Genomic DNA, 17685 nt, shown 5'->3' with positions numbered 1-17685 from the left:
CAGCCGTCAGTTACTTCGTCATGTTTACAGGGTGCCGCCTCAACGTTATTGAATTTTCCAGGCGCCTGCGCTGTGATCTTAGGCCTTGGGCATGCGCAGTTAGCGCTGCCCATCCACTGACATAACTTGATGTCTTTCTTGTTGCGCCTGCGTGGATGCAGGTGTTAGAATGGCCAAGTCAAAGTCCAGACCTCAATCCAATCGAGAATCTGTGGAAAGAGCTGAAAACTGCTGTTCACAAATTATCTCCATCAAACCTCACTGAGCTCGAGCCGTTTGCCAAGGAAGAATGGGCAAGAATTTCAGTCTCTCGATATACAAAACTGATAGAGACATACCCCAAGCGACTTGCAGTTGTAATCGCAGCAAAAGGTGGAGCAACAAAGTATTAAGTTAAAGGGGCCGAATAATATTGCACGCCCCACTTTTCAGTTTTTGAATTTCCACAAAAATGTAAAATAACCAATAAATTTCCTTTAACTTTACAATTGTGTTTTCCACTTGTTGTTGATTCTTCACCAAAAATTTGCATTTGGTATCTTTACGTTTGAAGCCTCATATGTGGGAAAAGGTTGAAAAGTTCCAGGGAGCCGTATACTTTTGCAAGGCACTGTATATACTAGGGCATTACGTTTTATAGACCTATATAAGGGATGCACATTACGTGACCTGGAAGGCATTGGGGGCAGTTTAGTGGGGGCAAAATGAAGTGGTCGGCTCCCTTTAATACCTCTATCTATAAATAGAAATACCAATTTATCAAGCCAAAACCACACAAAGCCTTTTAAACTTTTTTGTTTTCTTTTGCCTTCTAGGATAGTTCTTGAAGCGTGCATAACGTGTACCAGACAAGATAACATTCCTATTCACAAATGTGCATTTAAAATAACTCACCACTGTTGTTTTTTCTTTGGTATTCTGATACAGGATCACATTTAAGACCATAAAGATCCTAATCTGAGTTCACCAGTTGGTCAGAAAAACATCTGATTGGAACCTGATGTTAGGATGGAAGATATTTATGTAGACAGGCTGGATCTCATTTAATATATCCCTTTTGTGTCTCTAGACCCTGCTAGAAATGAAAGAAACGAGAAGAACAAAGAAGCCCAGTAAATTTGAATCCCTTCGCCTTGAGGTGGTGGACTTTCTTGATGGCCTTGTTAGGTGTGTTTCACGCAATCCGGCTCTTTAGGCAGTGTATACTTACATATAGGGGAGTGTGACATGGTTGTGAATCTTTCTGTAATATATAGTTAGAGAGGTTATTATTTATTTATAAAGTGCCATTAATTCCATGGTGCTGTACATGAGAAAGGGGCTACGTACAGAGTTATAGATATCGTTTACAGTAAACAAATTTACAATGACAGACTGGTACAGAGGGGAGAGGACCCTGTCCTTGCGGGCTTGCATTCTACGGGATAATGGGAAAGAGAAGGTCGAGAGTGCGGCAGCTCGGGTGGGCGTGAGGCGGCAGCTTGGGTGGTGGTGAGGCGGCAGAATGGTTATTGCAGGCTGAGCTATAGTCCTAAAATACCGAATCATTTTGAAAATAGAAGTATTAAGTTTATTTTTAGCAATAAAAAAATGCAAAGTGGATGAACAAAAGGGAATTTAAAATCGAATCATTATTTGGTGTGACCACCCTTTTGCCTTTAAAGACACATGAAAGCATCAATCCTTCGAGGTACACTTGCTAAATTCCTTCAAAAACTATGTACAAATTGTTTTTTCCAAACATCTCGGAGAACCAACCACAGATCTTCTGTTGATGATTCTTCACATTTTGTATGCTTTTTTTTAGTGCAGATTTGAAGCAGCATTTGTGCAAAAACGTTAGAATGGTGCACTTAGAAACATAACTGCGTATTTTTGCATGCAATTTTTCAGGCTCCATCTAGAAGCCTACACTAACATACAATTTCTGCTAATAACTCAGGGTTGGTTCTCGTTTCAGAGATCACTTAACCCGTCCAGAAGATCAGCCTTTGTATGAAGTTGTATATTTTAGTGCTGCCAGCGTTCTCCGCAAACACCTGAATGCTGTGCCTCGTATCGCCCTGCACACCGCTCTGCACAACCCTTCAACATATTTAAAGGTAGTAAAGCTAGTTATGTAATCCTGTGTGATCTGTTAATGGGTATGGCCTGTAATGCATTTGGGGGTGAACCATCAGCATATGTAGTCAACAGTTTTAACATTGCTCTCCTCTCTCCACTTAGTCCTTGGAAAATGATGGCGCCTTATCTAGCGCAGCTCCTGATATTTGCATTGCATACAAGCTGCATCTTGAATGTGGAAGACTCATTAACCTCTACGACTGGTTAGAGGTATGAAATATGCCACCCAATATGTTCTCTAGGTGTCCTGCTGCTTTATGGAAGTCTGGTAGAGTCCACAAATTACAGAAGTGGTTATACTAGTGAAGACCATTGGCAGTAGTATGATGGTACCTGTCATGGGTCCCCTAGCGCACACTATATGGATAATAGCATTGGGACACCTACATATTACACCTACAGGATATTTTGTGACATCCATATTCATTCTAATATGGAGTTGATCCCCATTTTGCAGCTAAAAGAGCTTCCACTCTTCTGGGAACGTTTTTTTAGAATATCTTGTAAGTTTTGTCTGGGAATGTTTGCCCATTCATCCCGAGCAGCATCTGTGAGGCTAGCTTCTAATGCTGGAGGGCCTGGCAAGCAATCTTCTTTTTAGCTTATGTCTAAGGTGTTTGATGGGGTTAAGGTTAGGGACTCTGTGAGTAGTCAGGATCTTCCTCACCAAACTTCCCCAACTATGCCTTTATGGGACCAAGCTTTGTGCATTGGGACACTGTCATGCTGGAGCAGAAAAGACCTTCCTCAAACTATTCCCAAAAAGTTAGACTCATGACATTGTCCCAATGTCCATTTGTTATACCATGCCTCTTTTTATTCCTTTTGAGCATGTATTTGTGTTTCTTCAGAAACCGTTATACCATACCTGAAGAAGAGGCCTAAGGTGTCCCGAAAGCTTGCTTTGTAACATCACTTATTTTATTTTTGTAGCCATTAAAATGTGTTATAACTACAAGATTATCTTGGGGTTTTTTTTTTGCAGTGAGAGCATTCATTGTCCAAAATGTTTTGGTATTGTGAAGCTTTAAAATTTTCCTTCACTGAAACAAGGGGGTCTTGGACAACTCCTGAAAAACAACTTCATAATATTAGCCCTTTCCCACCAAACTTTACAGTTGAGACAATGTATTCAGGCAGACATCGTTCTCGTGGAAAGTGAAAAAATCCCAAATTATAGATAAAGAAGTGAGATTGTCACTTTACAGAACATTTTTTTTCACAGCTCTAGAATCCAGTGGCAGTGTGCTTTACACCACTGCATCCAACACTTGGCATTGTGCCTGGTAATGTAAGGCTTTCATGCAGCTGCTGGTGTTAATGCCAGAGGAGGTTTAGGCTTAGTGCACACAGTGTGTTTTTGATGCATTTTTGCTGCATTTTTTTCTAGCCGGAAATGGACCAAAAACGCTAAGGAACACTTATTCAAGCTAATTCAATGAGCATCCTGAAGTGTTGTGCATATGATCAGTAAATTTCCTTTGAGTTTTTCACCCATTGAGTTCAATTGAGTCAGTCAAATCCACACACAGGTATAAAAATGTTTGTGGATTTGCTGAGATTTTTTTTTTCGCGTTTTACCGGTTTCCTGTGATGCTTCCCACACGGTCATCTGTGTGACAGCTTGAAAAACTCTGCTGTCGTGGTTCTTATCGGCGGTAAGACCGTCAGTCAGAGAGCTGCAGGGTCATGCTGTCATATGTCAGTGTGACCCGCAGCTGTGACCTGCGGTAAAAAGCTGACAGGTCAGCAGGCGTGGGCTGATGAGACTACTGCTCCCATCGGGCTACATCTGCGGTCACTGATAACAGTGGCACCAGGTGCCTCTGATGGGAAATGTAGTGTCATCTGCCGGCGCCTGTGCTCACAGTTGGAAAAAAAAGTTAAATAATTACATACACATTCACATAAAAATTAAAACCCATTATACTCACCTAACTCCCAATCCCTGATGCCCTCGACTCCTAGAAATAATGTAAAATAATAAACCGACATATACTCACCTGTCTGCCATAGTCCAAGTAATCCTGAGTGTCCCACGGCGATCTCACGTAGAACAGTGACATCGGGAGATCTGACCGCTATACCCGGCTGCCGGCTCTACACTGACAGGAGCTAATCGCTCCCACAAAGTATCACTGAGCCGCCGTGAGTTCACCGGAGTCCATGAGCTCCAGTGCTCTCACTTACGGCACTGCTGCGTGAGAAAAACACTTTGACTTTTCAATTAGATCGCTCACAGTTGATCTGATTTGTTAAAATGATGATGTCCTATCAGAGAGCTCTTTAGATGACCCATTCTTTCACTGACGTTAGTAAAGGCAGACTGCACGGCTTGGTACTTTAATTCATACACCAAATGGGACAACATGAAAATACTTAATTCACTGATTAAGAGGGGCGTTCGAATACTTTTCTCCATAGACTGCATTCACAGGTTGTGGCCGCATTGTTTTGTTTTTGTCATAACCGTAGCCATTTTGTAGAAAATTTTGGCAAAATCGTTGTGGAGTTAACACAATCACGAAATTAATCTGTACCATGATTGTGTGAATGCAGTCATAGTATAGCACTGAGTGATTTGATTTTTTACAAATGACCAAGACTGCTTTGGAACCCCATTTATTACCTTTATTCTAATATAATTTGAGCCTGAGATTTGATTGATCCTCATTCATTTGTTACATGGGGAAAAAAAGCCAGGTTTAATGACGTAGGGTTTTCTGTATTTAGTTTGCAGCAATCCATGTCACCTTATTTCCATTTTCATGTACATATCTACAGGCATTTGCGACGGTTGTTAATGCTGATGATGACTGTGATTCGGATTACCTGAAGCAAGTGGATGAGATGACTCAGTATCCTTTTTATTTGTCTGTGTAAAGTAGAGAGAATGTGTAAGCGGCAGCTGGACATTCCCAAATGCTGCACATGCAGAGGCTTGTCCTGTGCTCACAACTTGGACGCAGATCTGTGCCGGCTCATTAATAACCTGGACATGTTCAATTCCAAATTCTGTCACTGGTATTCGACCACAAATAGCCTTGGCTAAACAGCCTACATGGATTCTTTCTATCCGTTTGACTGATAATGGGAAGAAATGAATAAGGCTGTATTTAGACTGGCTGACTGTTGGGTATGCTGATTAATAGCCTGTTACACAGTGTGACCGCACTTCCATCTGCACAGAACGATGGAGAATACTGTCATACTGTGAACATAGAATATCATAGTTATTGGCAGCATATGTCCAGTTTACACATGATGATGATGATGCTGCCGAGAATGATGATTTTATCATCTGCTTGAATGATCCAGTCACGGTGCACCAGTATTTTGCTCGTTTATCAGGTGATTGCCAGCCTAACTAGATGGGACGGTAATTAGAAAATGAGTGTTCCGAGGATATTCGACATGTCTAAATGGAATCTAAGGCCCCTATTCATTAAGACCGCCGATCTTCATGAGGGGTTGTATTGGAGTCATAAGCACCTGATTCATTAAAGCAAATCCATCAGCAGGTTTTTGGTATGTAATGTCAGGACAGCAGAAGGTAGGGGTTAAAGCACAGAATTCAACAATGTCTCACATGGCAGGCTGTGTGGGGCTGTTTACTTAAAGGTTTTATCACCTTGTGATTATCAGGCCATGTGCACACGTTCAGTATTTTTCGCGTTTTTTTGCTATAAAAACGCGAAAAAAACGCTTACATATGCCTCCTATTTACAGTGTATTCCACATTTCTTGTGCAAATGTTGCATTTTTTTCCACGAAAAAATCGCATTGCGGAAAAAAAGCAACATGTTCATTAAATTTGCGGAATTGCGGGGATTCCGCACACCTAGGAATGCATTGATCTGCTTACTTTCCGCATGGGGCTGTGCACACCATGCGGGAAGTAAGCAGATTATGTGCGGTTGGTACCCAGGGTGGAGGAGAGGAGACTCTCCTCCACGGACTGGGCACCATATACCGGTAATTGGTAAAAAAAAAAAAGAATTAAAATAAAAAATAGTGATATACTCACCTTCGATGGCCCCGGAGTCTTCCTGCCTCTCATCGGTGCACGCTGCCGCTTCCGTTCCTATAGATGGTGTGTGTGTGAAGGACCTGCGATGACGTCGCCGTCTTGTGATTGGTCGCGTGACCGCTCATGTGACCGCTCACGTGACCGCGACGTCATCGAAGGTCCTGCACACACACCATCTATAGGAACGGACGCCACTGAGGAGATTGGCTGTCTGCAGGTGAGTATAACTATTTTTTTTATTATTTTTAAACATACTATCTTTTACTATTGATGCGGCATAGGCAGCATCTATAGTAAAAAGTTGGTCACACTTGTCAAACACTGTTTGACAAGTGTGACCAACCTGTCAGTCAGTTTTCCAAGCGATGCTACAGATCGCTTGGAAAACTTTAGCATTCTGCAAGCTAATTTCGCTTGCAAAACGCTAAAAAAAAGCGAAAAAAACGGGAAAAAAACGCAAAAAAAAAAAAAAAAGCGGATTTCTTGCAGAAAATTTCCGGTTTTCTTCAGGAAATTTCTGCAAGAAATCCTGACGTGTGCACATACCTCAGAGTAAGCTGCATCTGTGTCCACCTCAAGTAGGCTTATACGCCTGAAAATGAAACATCCGATCCCACGTTTACTCTAATGGTGCCGACATAGTCTATGGCCCCGTCGCCGCATACACTTGAATCTAGTTTTGCAAGCCCCAATGGGACCATTGGACATGGGCAAGAACGTATTGTGAAAGCACCCTTACCAAAAAAAACTAAAAGAAGCTAAATTAGATTCGTCAAGACAAAAGACGCCGGAGTGTCTAGAAGTCTAGAAACGTCTTCCTCCTGAAAAACTTTTAGTTTCATAGTTATCTAAAAGATGTTGTGTGCACACACCCGAGTGATCCCATGTCCTGCCACTTTTTATGGCTGTCTTACAACTGGGATGAAAGTATTTCTATGAAGGTACAGCTGGTCCATGGCTCGGTTGTGATCCACAGCTGTTGATTCTGAGACCTGTAGTTGCCCATGTTACATTCCAGTCCTATTTGGTTACAGTTTAGGTAGTTTAGTCACAAGCGATCATTCCTTCTTGGAAGTGAAACACCACATGTAGTAGACACTTTTTCATAAAGTAGAACAGAGCGGTATTGTTGAGTTATTATATTGATCTGCTTGTGACGCTTTATATTGGCCATGATTGAGGGTGCTACATGCACCAGGACACATTGGCCTTTTTCTCATAGATAAAATACAAAGAATTGTCTAATTTTATCATGATCAAATAAAGTTCCAAAACGTTTAATCCGTGCAGTGGGATCTATCCTTATTTACTTCCATAGGAACTGTTGCTTATGTTCTTTCGCACTGCACATTTACGAGTACTTTACTCGATGTCAGTGGTAGTACTCGTTCCGTACTTTTGTGTGAATAACCTAAATCAACAATTCTGCAAGTCTGATGTGGGAGAATATTTTCCTCCATAACAGGTAGACACTTCTGCTTTCAGGCATCGTATCATTTGTGTTCCTCTCTGTCATCAAAAACCTGTATTTGGATGTAGTTGTGTTTTTTTTATTATTATAAAGGCGTAAACATACAACCTAACCATTTATTTTTTCCGCTTAAAGTGCAATAAACTTGTTAAGTGGTTGGCCATAGAGAATATGATCTCCTTAACCGGCTTCTCAGCGCACGCTTCATCAGGGCGGTTTCCGAGCTGGAGCTGCTTGGATTTGTGAAGCCTACAAAGCAGAAGACTGACCATGTGGCACGGCTGACCTGGGGTGGATGTTAATAAATGTCTTTTGAAAATGAGTATTTTGTACTTGACGCTGTTTATATTGTGATAGAATTTGTACATATTCCGGGAAGTATCCCCGGATATTCACTTATTGCAAATCAAATCTGTTTGTGTGGAGATGACATTACGAAATATAAAACATTCAAAACAATAGCCAACTATTTAGTGTATTCTTTTTCCCACAAAGTAATCTGCATAATCTCACTGTCCATAAATTAAGTTAATTTTTTTTTTTTGAATCCAGTAAATCTGATAATCCACCATTAAAAATTTTGGTTTCCAAATGAAGCGTTGTCTTTGTCGCTGTCCAGTCTGTCTTAATCGGCGCTGCAGCTAATCATTGACCTCAGCGGCTCAGCTTATGTAGAAGTGGATTGAAAAGAGACAAACCCATTTAAAATAAGGCACAGGCGGAAAGCGTGAGAACAGGTCTAAAACCAGGTTCAGATGCCTGATTTTGGCATGCAAGTTTAACCCCTTAGTAACAGAGCCAAATATTTGAAATCTGACGAGTGTCACTTTATGTGGTAATAACTCAAATGCTTCACCAAATCCTAGTGATTTTGAGATTGTTTTTTTCGTGGCACATTATACTTTATGATATTGGTAAATTTAGGTCAATATGTTTTGTGTTTATTTATAAAAAAAAATCAAAAATGTGAGAAATGTTAAATTAGCAATTTTCTAAATTTGAATGATTATTCCTTTAATCCAGAGCAATCCATTAATAAGTAACATTTCCCACATGTCGGCTTTACATCACCATTTGTAAGATGTTATTTTATTTTGTTAGCATTTTAGGAGGTTTAAAAATGTAGCAGCAATTTTTAATTTTTTCAAGGAAATTTGCAAAATTTATTTTTTTAGGGAACTATCCATGTTTGAAGTGACTTTAGGGGTCCCATATATTGGGAAACCCCCAAACGTGATACCATTTTAAAAACCGCACCCCCTGTCATTGAAAACTGCTGTCAGGTAGTTTATTAACCCTTCTGGTGCTTTACAGGAATTAATGCAAAATGTCATGATAGGAATGAAAATGTGTATTTTTACCACCTAAATGTCTCTAACTTCTGAACAGGTTACAACAGCCGACAGACTCTAAGGTCGCTATTTGGTCGTGAAATGCCATGGCAAACATCAGGACCACAAAATCATGATCTGAGGGCACCAATTTGGTTAAATAGGAAGCCCCCACACTCTGTTAACCATTTATAATGATGTAGTCACTATTGACAGCAGCATCTAAGGGGTTAAACAGATTTGGACGGTGCAAACACTGATCATGGCTGATGCAGCAAGTTGTCAGCTATAGTGTACAGCCCACAGCTACTGGATTGTTACCTGTATGGGGAGGCTATTCTCTTATATCTCAGGTCAGTTAAAAGACGTATTGGCTGTCATTAAGGGTTTAAGCAGTAATAACACAATAAATTGGCAAATAATCTACAGTCTGCTTCGGGTGTTTGCCACTCATCAGTATGAAGAAAAGTCTGGCTGGTTAGGTATGATGTCCTGATTCCCATTGAAGAGAACAGCTGAGAATGGAGACCTAGAGACAATGTTCCATGGGAGAGGAGGACGCAAATTGGCTTTCTCGCAGAAAGAAGGGACCTAACCAATAAGTGACTGTCCGACCCTTGGCTTATAGGGAAGCTGCCACATCTAATAATAATAATAATAATCTTTATTTTTATATAGCGCTAACATATTCCGCAGCGCTTTACAGTTTGCACACATTATTATCACTGTCCCCGATGGGGCTCACAATCTAGAATCCCTATCAGTATGTCTTTGGAATGTGGGAGGAAACCGGAGTGCCCGGAGGAAACCCACGCAAACACGGAGAGAATATACAAACTCTTTGCAGATGTTGTCCTGGGTGGGATTAGAACCCAGAACCCCAGCGCTGCAAGGCTGCTGTGCTATCCACTGCCCCACCGTGCCGCCCTAGGTGGTACTAGTTGGCTCTCTTGCAGAACAAAATAGGCTAATTTGCATACTTTTCTTTTTTATTTTTTGGCGAGGAAACCGAATATGTTCATAGTGATCTTAAAAGCTAGGTTTCCTACAAAATAAATATATCATCCATCTACAGGATTGATTCTAAATGTCTGATGACTGGTGTTCCACCACTGATCACTAAGGGTAATCTGAAGAAAAAATATAACTGTAGGAGAATAGATAACGGCAATAGCTACATTTAGTTGACAAAAGGACAATCTACAGTAGCATAGTTTGGGGACTCATCGCCCCGTGTGTTTGATGAGTGAGTGGTGGCAGCATGTTCTGTAGTCTGTTGGGGATGTGATTTATGCTCACTTTATAGCCTGTAAGTGAAAGAAGATAAATTAACCCTTGCAGACACATCCACGCCATGTGCTGAGAAGTGTGTACGCAACAGGTAAGTTTACCCTTTTTTAGGTAAATTTGGAGCCCAGAAAATGCTCAAAAGAATTAACATATATTAATTCCTATGTAAAAACAACTTGTTCATCTGTTCAGGTTTTTGAGCCTCCTTTAACCTCTTCAGTTTCCAAACATGCCAATTGGTTAAAAGAAGTGAGCAGACCATTTTTAAGGTGTTTTGGAAGACACTCTATACTTAAAAGTCAATGGGATGGCTCAAGATATACCCAGGAAAATTATTTTTTGCTCACTTGTCCAGCATTTTTTCTTGAAAAACAATTAGCAGTTTCTTCATTGTTGAATAGAGTTATAAAAAAAAAAAGTCAACATGCGCTCAAGAAACAACAAAAAAAGCTAAAAGAAAGATAATCCAGGAAAAAAAAACATACCAGCGTTTCCTGAAGTGGTTTCCGCCAGTAAATCTTGTTGGGTTCACCCAACTGGAAAGGATATGTGCTCATACCCTAAAGAGGTTGTAAAAATTCAATTTTACCGAATCCTTATGAGGTTAGGTCCGAATGGAGTAGAACTGACTCCCATACTGGTCCATTCTACATGTAAGTGAGTGATGGGTACTGTACTCAGCCATCTTTGGCTTTCCTATTGAAAATGGAGTGGCAGCAAGCATGCTTGACCATGTAGCTCCATTCATTGCTAGAGAATGTGAGGAGTAATGGAAGCGAAACCCCTTCATTACAGTGACTGTGTGTCTGAGTAATGAATTATCTGCTATACAGAGAATAGTTACATAGGTTGAAATAAGACAGAGGTTCAAGTTAAGGCCCCTTCACATTAAGCGACGCTGCAGCGATACCGACAATGATCCGGATCGCTGCAGCGTCGCTGTTTGGTCGCTGGAGAGCTGTCACACAGACCGCTCTCCAGCGACCAACGATGCCGGTAACCAGGGTAAACATAGGGTAACTAAGCGCAGGGCCGCACTTAGTAACCCGATGTTTACCCTGGTTACCATCCTAAAAGTAAAAAAAACAAACACTACATACTTACCTAACGCTGTCTGTCCTCCAGCGCTGTGCTCTGCACTCCTCCTGTACTGTCTGTGTGAGCACAGCGGCCGGAAAGCAGAGCGGTGACGTCACCGCTCTGCTTTCCGGCTGACCGACGCTCACAGCCAGTACAGGAGGAGTGCAGAGCAGAGCGCCGGGGACAGACAGCGTTAGGTAAGTATGTAGTGTTTGTTTTTTTTACTTTTAGGATGGTAACCAGGGTAAACATCGGGTTACTAAGCGCGGCCCTGCGCTTAGTTACCCGATGTTTACCCTGGTTACCAGTGAAGACATCGCTGGATCGGTGTCACACACGCCGATCCAGCGATGTCCACGGGAGATCCAGTGACGAAATAAAGTTCTGGACTTTCCTCAGCTACCAACGATCTCCCAGCAGGGGCCTGATCGTTGGTCGCTGTCACACATAACGATTTCATTAACGATATCGTTGCTACGTCACAAAAAGCAACGATATCGTTAACAATATCGTTATGTGTGAAGGTACCTTTAGATCAACCATACGTTATTTGTTAGATTGCATATACTACCTACTGTGGCAGGGCATTTGAGTCACCACTTTAACAGTAAGGGTATGTGCACACCATGCAGATTTAGTGCAGAACTGCAGCAGATTTTTCTGCTGCAAAACTGCACTGTGATTTACAGTACAATGTAAATCAATGTGAAAAAAAGAAAAGCTGTGCACATGGTGCAGAAAAATCCGCACAGAAAACGCTGCAGATTTCAGAGAAGTGCATGTCACTTCTTTTGTGCGTTTCTGCACCCCTCCATTAATAGAAATCTGCAGTGGTAAAAACTGCACAAAATGTGCATCAATTCTGCACTAAAAACGCATCAAAAACGTACCTGCGGATTCTGCCAGGAGATGCAGATTTAGTGCAGAAAATTCTGCACCACATTTCCTACGTGTGCACATAGCCTAAAGAATTTTTTTTATTTACCGTAAATGTTGAACTCGCCTTTCCTCCACATACAATGAATGCCCCCTGGTCTTTTGGAATGAATGTCATGTGCTAGTCCTTTGTAGTAACCAGACATGTATTGATACATATAAATTAGATCTACTCTGGGACGTCTTTTCGCTAAGCTAAGCAAGCCCAGCTTATCCAACCTTTAATTATAATCTGGAAAGGGTGTCGGGGGACAATTCAGGACAGATCTGAGTTTGCCGAGACCTACAAAATACTATCTGATAAAGATTTTAAATGCCTATTGATGCTTATTCACTAGCTGAATGTACTGAAAAATACAGTCCTTTCATTTTGGAAGCTTATAAAGAAAATCAGTGACCATGGAAAATGCAGTCCAATCTGCATTCACCATGTTAGAGAGCAGTAGGAGCTGAGCAGATTGATATACAGTTTTGTGGGAAAAGATTCCGTATAACCTGTGTTTCATCGTTTAATCAGATGATTGTGATTTTTGGCCCAGTAGGCGGTCCTAACAGTGAGTGACAGCTGTCTCTGCATAAGTGTGCACACGTATATGGCTTTCAGTCACTGATAGGACTGCCCACTGGACTGAAAATCTCAATCAGTGACTGAAAGCCATCTATGTGTGCACTGCTTTATAACATGGTGGCTGCAGATTGGACTGCATTTTTATGGTGACAGATCCCCTATAAAGGGTAATGTATTACTAAGTGGGTAAAATACAAACAACCCTTTCTATAACTTGTCCATCACCTACCAAAAAAAGTTAAAAGTGCTTCTAACCAACAAGGGCAGCTAGTCATATTGGAGTCTTTTTGAGTAGCAATATGTCCCACTTTTTGGATTTACACCACCAGAAGTGGGTATTAACTCTGCCCTCCTACTTAAAAGAATTCACCGAGATGATTAATTAATTGGTGGTCCCTTAGTTCAGAGATTAGGGATAATATATTCTTTCTCACAGATAATGGTAGTGTACTCAAGCATTCCTCCCAGAATAAAGGTCTGGAAGCTACTGAGTGTTACTGAGAGTCCATCATTTGCCAGCACATCAACACTATTTTTTGTTTGAGAGTATTCACACGTTGCATTTTTACTGCTTTATTTTTGCTATTTTTTTAGGCAAATTAAAAGCTGCATTCCCCTGACGTCCCTCCTGACAGCACCATGGAGGTCGTCCTTCTCATCCTTGCAGGGATAGGAAACACACGAGAGGTTAAAAGGCCACTCTGACCCACCTACCACAATGTTTTTCCTGTCTCTGCATGGCGGGACGCACGAGAGAGAGAGCGGAGCAGAGTTTACTGGATCTGGCTCGGGGGGGATTGTGCGGCTTTGCTTCTACCCACTGTCACGAGGCCCACACTCCCAAAAGGGGGGTCTCGCTGCCACAGAGAGCAGACAAGCTCCTCGGTAGGGCTGCATCCCTCCAATAGAGGGCTTTCAGTTCTGACGCCGGCTGGTGATGTGCAGCCTCTTCCAGGCAGACACGCGGAATGAGGGATGTCATGGACGCATTGGTATCAGACTTTCGGGTTTGGCATGCGTTCCACTTTGGAACGCGAAAGATTGAAGACAAGGTAATAAAATTATTGCCTTGGGCTACGTTCACATTAGCGTTGTGTCGGGCGCAGCTTCGGCGATGCATGCGTCATGCGCCCCTATATTTAACATGGGGGGCACATGGACATGCGTTGCACTTTCGTTTTGTGGCGCATGCGTCAGGGTGCAGAGGACGCTGCATGATGCAGTTTTTTCTGCGCCAAAAACCATGCAAAAGTGGACGCATGCATCACAAAACGCTGCGTTGTGCATGCTTTTACATTTGCATTGTGCGTTGCGTCGCTGACGCTGCACCGCACAACGCAAATGTGAACGTAGCCTTACTCTATTGGAGTCACACTGCATGCAGCTAGATCACAATGGAGGAAGCAGGCAGAAGAGAGCAGGACTGCATGGTGAGTGTTATCTGCACAGTCTCACCGTTAATGCAGGATTCTGATTATTCTTCCCCCTTTTCTTCTGTACTAAATAAGGATAAGGGACTTTAGAGGAAAGGGAAAATGAGTAAGTGGAGTTACCCCAAATGGGAGAGCTGTAGAGGCTCCCTTTTTGGATCAGGTTCAGGACCAAAGCGACAATAATGCCATCCACACCACATCAGGTGGTTCGGAGAAAATTGGCGATGCATCACCCAGGACCAATGGACTCTGAGAACCATTGCAGAAGGGTATGTGACAAGAGTTTTCTGGGGTCCCTTCCAAAAGGTTCATAGCTCCTCGTTCATTGGCCACCAGTTCCCATGTGGCTTGGTCATAGGGGAACTGGTGGATACAGCAGTAATAATACCAGTTACTCGGTTAGAGGTTACTACTCAAGCTTATTCACTATTGGGAAACCCTCAGGCGAATCCCGCACTATAGCAAACCTGAAACTGTTAAATTTCTGGGTAAAATACAAGAGGTTCAGGTTCAAATCTATAAGATCAACAATTTCCCTATCTGGACAACTTCCTTCTGGTAGGACGATAGCAACATTGGAGAATTTGGGTTGGATCCTGAATCTGAAGAAATCAGACTTGGTACTAGGAACCAGGAAGATTTTCTTGGGGGTCCTGCTGGATAAGGGGATCCTTCTTACCAGAGAAAAAACAAAGCCTTGAACGATGGAGTTCGGGTGTAAATGGGGAGTCATGGTTTGAGCAGGACAGCAATGAAGATCCTAGGTCTGCTAACATCTTGCATTCCTTACGTCTGGTGGGCCCAATTCCACTCCAGGACTTTACAGAGGGCTATCCTGTTTTCCTGGGACAGATGCCAAGTTACGCTCGACAGAGGAATGTACTTATCTCTTGCGGTAGGGAAGTCACTACTTTGGTGGACAGTTTCCAAGAATCTTCGGCAGGGCATCCCGTGGATTACTTCTCTTTGTATAGTACTTACTATAGACACCCACAAGGCAGGATGGGGAGCGCACCTGGAAGGGAAGATATTCCAGGGCAGTTGGCCTCCGGACATCCAGTCCCAGTCATCAAACTACAGGGCGGTTACGCCGTGTTGGAAGCCCTAAAACGGAAATGTTTATTATTAGGACAGCATGTGAAGATCATGTCCAACAACATGACAACAGTATCTTGCGCCACTAGGGAGGCCCGAAACATCGTGCACTCCAAGATCTGTCTGCAAAGATCTTCCCCTGGGTGGAAAGAACAGTCCTATCAGTCTGAGTGGTTCATCTGGAAAGATCCCAGAACCATGTGGCAGATTATTTCAGCAGACAGAACATCTGGGCTACAGAGTGGCAGTTGAACATGGAGGTATTCCAGCAGTTATGTGAACTTTGGGGTACTCCTCAGATAACCTGTTTGCAACAAGGAAAAATGTGAAGGTCATCCGTAAGTGACTGTTTGAATGTTATTAGAGGTTTCTTAAGACAAATTTTCTTTTAGCATAAAGGTCACTACTTAAGACATGCCAGTGATGCGATTAGATGCACCTAATCACTCCATGACCTGAGTTATATGTGGTGAGGAAGTTGTGTTGGAATGAAGATTTTCCAGAAGCATCAAATATACAATATATGGAGTAAAAAAAAAGTAGGTAAAAAATTAAGAAATTGTCATTGTTAATCCAAATTGCTGTTTCTAGCCTCCCCTCCAGCAGAGAAAAAGAATCACATGAAGTGAATTTCAGTGGTCATAGAAACTGAAAAATGGACAGGCATTTCTCTTTATGTTCCTATCGATATTGGCAAAAAGATATTAATTACAGAAAAATGGAGCCAAATCTATCACAAAAAATAGACGCAAAATTTTGAATATCTGATAGAGATTTTTATTTTACAGCTCTTAAAACTGCATGTACAAAAAGCCTGAAAATGTACCTGATCAGGAATGATGTTAATGGCCTGGGGTTCAACTGGTTAAACCATCTACATGCCAACAATATTAACATGGAGGAAATGGCCATACTGTGTTCGGAGAGGCCACATCCAGGAATGTCACCATGTGGGGCATTTGTGCGGTGCAGACGGCGTTGGGTTTGCACCTCCTGAAGAAACAGAACTAACATTTCCAGTGACAAATGAAGCTGCACCACAGATCTGATACACGTTTTTCAGATGATATTATAGTACTGTATTTGCATCGCAATTAGCCATGTAAAGCTAATACATGGTAAGCCAAAGATTCAATGTCTCTTTCAAGTAGTTTTTATGTTTGCTAAAAATTGGATTTCATCCCAGAAATATGAAGGAAAACTGTGTAAATGAGCGATCAAATACAGAACATACAACAGTAGATTTGTTTGTAAAAGCTTTACTAAATATAAGAAGAAAAAAGTCAACATTTTCTAGCCTGTAAAAGGCTCCGAAAAGGATTTAATCTTTCCGTGGCCACTATTTCCCATATAACCTTTCCCGTACATCGAAAATGCCACATGTCATAGGTGCAGACCTAGTGATGAGCGAATATACTTGTTACTCAAGATTTCTCGAGCACGCTCGGGGGTCCTCCGAGTATCTTTTACTGCTCGGAGATTTAGGTTTTTATTGTTGCAGCTGAATGATTTACATCTGATAGCCAGCATAAGTACATGTGGGGGTTGCTAGGGAATCCCCACATGTACATATGCTGGCTAACAGATATAAATCATTCAGCTGCGGCAAGAAAAACTAAATCTCCGAGCACTAAAAAATAGTCGCAGGACACCCGAGCGTGCTCGAAAAATCTCGAGTAACGAGTATATTCGCTCATCACTAGTGCAGACCAGATACAAAGGAATGAGGCTGTTCCCAGAATGTGCCAGTGGGCAAGATGCAACCCAAACAGAAAAAGGTATAGTGTGTTGCATGATTTTATGTATCAAGCAGAGTCAGCCACCGCAACGAATATTAATATAAATACCTCCCTTCACATAGTACAGATGCTCAAAGAATGGAAAAGTCAGTCAGCATCTTGTGCCATCTGGATAATTGCAAGCCCCGTCCTTTCGCGAATCATCAAATATTCAGTAAAGTCCAAAATAACGTAATGCAAGTCGTAAAAAGAATAGTTTTTAGGACTCTCCGCTTGGCTTTTTGTAGCAGTTTAATTGTTCCCTCAGTGCCAATAGTCCAGCTTACAGGCTGTATAGTGTCCGAATGTATATATTTGATATTGTCCTGTCACGAGGACAAATATTATAGACTATATTATGACCTTACCTTAAAGAAAGAAATCCCATTTCTGAATATTCCCTATAAAGCAGACCTGGACAAAATCTGGCCTGTGGGCCACATCCGGCCTTCTGACTGTTCCAGCCCGGCCCGCGGACAGAGACAGCAGGAAGGTTGAAAAAAACTGCCTGCGAATCGCATCATGCCCTCCCCTGCAGTCTGCTTTTGA

General features: G+C 41.9%; 1 protein-coding gene across 4 annotated transcripts in view; it reads left to right on the top strand.

Moving 5' to 3' along the window:
- The window catches only part of ORC3 (origin recognition complex subunit 3), a 113929-nt gene extending 105708 nt beyond the window's left edge, over positions 1–8221 (top strand). For all 4 annotated transcript variants that reach the window (XM_069726385.1, XM_069726384.1, XM_069726387.1 and 1 more), the window contains 5 exons: positions 1070–1167; positions 1961–2102; positions 2227–2334; positions 4909–4982; positions 7822–8221. In XM_069726385.1, the coding sequence (XP_069582486.1) occupies positions 1070–1167; positions 1961–2102; positions 2227–2334; positions 4909–4982; positions 7822–7927 (528 nt within the window). In that variant the 3' untranslated portion in view covers positions 7928–8221. The remainder of the gene's footprint in view (positions 1–1069; positions 1168–1960; positions 2103–2226; positions 2335–4908; positions 4983–7821) is intronic.
- Positions 8222–17685: the final 9464 nt, after the last annotated feature.

This window comes from Ranitomeya imitator, chromosome 5 (assembly GCF_032444005.1).
Source record: "Ranitomeya imitator isolate aRanImi1 chromosome 5, aRanImi1.pri, whole genome shotgun sequence".
NCBI classification, from domain to species: Eukaryota; Metazoa; Chordata; class Amphibia; order Anura; family Dendrobatidae; genus Ranitomeya; species Ranitomeya imitator.
The sequence above is the reverse complement of the archived record's forward strand: the minus strand, read 5'-3'. Positions and strand labels throughout refer to the sequence as shown.